This window comes from Camellia sinensis, chromosome 8 (assembly GCF_055761805.1).
Source record: "Camellia sinensis isolate YWXY chromosome 8, ASM5576180v1, whole genome shotgun sequence".
Lineage (NCBI taxonomy): Eukaryota > Viridiplantae > Streptophyta > Magnoliopsida > Ericales > Theaceae > Camellia > Camellia sinensis.
Window position 1 is genome coordinate 36,386,549 of NC_138968.1, and position 1,872 is coordinate 36,388,420.

The 1,872-nt window shown below is 44.1% G+C and overlaps 1 protein-coding gene across 1 annotated transcript; it reads right to left on the reverse strand.

The window, feature by feature from the left end:
• Positions 1–251: 251 nt before the first annotated feature.
• On the reverse strand, positions 252–1,592 carry LOC145797694 (uncharacterized). The gene is made up of 3 exons (XM_082885102.1): positions 1,049–1,592; positions 470–866; positions 252–372 (listed from the first exon to the last, which is right to left on the reverse strand). Exons 1-3 carry the CDS (start codon positions 1,590–1,592, stop codon positions 252–254), a joined length of 1,062 nt encoding a protein of 353 aa, XP_082741228.1.
• Between the last annotated feature and the right edge of the window lie 280 nt (positions 1,593–1,872).

Genomic DNA, 1,872 nt, shown 5'->3' on the forward strand with positions numbered 1-1,872 from the left:
CCGCTTTTTTGCACTGCAACAATAGCATGCGCACATGGAAACTCATTTATTTGCCACTGGAAACACGAACATGTACGCCTGCCGATGTCCAGATAACAGATGGGTATGAATGGACCTCGTACACGTCGTTATTCGATTGACTAACTTTCCATGCCCGACTTTTGTTTCTAAGCTTCTTCCAGTCGGGATTCCATTTTGGGACAAATTGCGCCAGTCTATCTGTGGGCCGACACCCTCCACTTTGCCATTTGTCACATAATCTGACCTCTGATGCTGTCAACCATTCTGGTGATTGGTGGATTCCGTGCTTTGCGAATCCAAGAGTTAAATGACTCGGCGGCGTTGGAGCTCATTTCGCCGTATCGTCTACCTCTGCAAAACCCAAGGGGAAAAAAAATTAAACAATAAAGCATGCTCGTTTGTTGTTGGGTATGTTCATGTTTACGTTGCGTAATGGATATATCCGTACCTGAAAAATGCGTTCGCCCAGTGTTGTGGATGTGCATCCGCAGGGAAGTTCGTAGCAATGGTTTTTCCAGATTGTTGAAATTCGTCGGCCTTTTGATTAAATGTTGTTATGGTGGGTGCGTATGCACACTTACATAATTTGCTAACAAGCCCAATCCGATGCATGCTGTTCACATATCGTAGTTTGTCCCGCAGATTTCTCTGTAAATGTTGGAGGCAGAATTCATGGTGAGATGTGGGGAAAAATGTAGGCATTGCTTCCATGAGTCCCACGTTTCGATCAGACATAAACGTGAATGTCCTATCACTGGGTACCACGTTGGCAAGATGTTGTAAGAACCAACCCCAATTCGTGTTGTTTTCAGAGTCCACAATGGCATAAGCAAGCGGGAACAATCCTATTATAATGATGACAACATGGTTAACATGTATAATATAACAACCATAACATACAATGTTTTGGTTCCGGCATATGAAAAATAAGTGGGTGGATCACAAATTGAACTTGTTCGGACATTCAAATGGAAATGGGACTACGGAAGTAACTGAGCATAATGTTTTTAAATGAAATGGGACACACCTTGATTACCGTCCTTTGTAGTGGCAGCTAGCAAAAACCCTTTGAACATGCCTTTCAAGAAGGTATCATCCAGGAAAAGTAATGGACGACAATGACGAAACCCATCAATGCATGCTTTGAATGAAATAAAAAAACAGCGGAACCGGTAGTTGTGTTCATCGTAATCGATGTCAACATCACTCCCAGGATTGTATTGCATGACGGCTTCACGATACCAACACAATTTGTCGAATGATACGGAATGGGCGCCAAACAATTCCCCCCTTGCCTTCTCAACCCCTAACCACGCAACCCGGTAGTTGACGTCCAACCCATAATCATCTTTCAAATCTGAGACGACATCAGTTGGACGTGTGAGTGGTCTGTCCCGAACACGAGCTACCATAATATCAGCAACCATATCAGATCCGACCCTTGGATGATTTGATGTCCGGACGGAAACACCGCAACTAGGCACACTGTTCCATTTGCAAAGGTAGAAAAATTGATTCGCTTTTAACACCTGAGCATGTACAGACCACGTGCATCCCTTATCCTCCACCATGGAGCACACTGCTGTTACCCGTACGGAATCGTTCTTAACATACCTGAAATTGAACCCAAACTCCACGGCATACTTGCACAAAACCGTACGAAATTCGTGTGCACCCCCCTCAAAGCATTGCCCAACATGGGTTAACCCCCGCACCCATGATTCAATCAGTAATACTTTATTATTGTGCGGGCAGAAATCAGGCAACAAATCAACCTCTTCATCACTTTCTCTTTGGTCATTAACGATTATTCCGGACACTGGGCTGGGTTGCATATTATGTTGTTCGCTA

What these genes read in the sequence shown, in the direction of transcription:
- LOC145797694 (XM_082885102.1), bottom strand. Translation starts at nt 1,592, where the DNA reads ATGGTGGAGGATAAGGGATGCACGTGGTCTGTACATGCTCAGGTGTTA. An exon ending in TACAAAGGACGGTAATCAAG is followed by an intron (nt 867 to 1,048) that starts GTGTGTCCCATT and finishes TCATTATAATAG; the next exon opens with GATTGTTCCCGCTTGCTTAT. An exon ending in TGGGCGAACGCATTTTTCAG is followed by an intron (nt 373 to 469) that starts GTACGGATATAT and finishes TGGGTTTTGCAG; the next exon opens with AGGTAGACGATACGGCGAAA.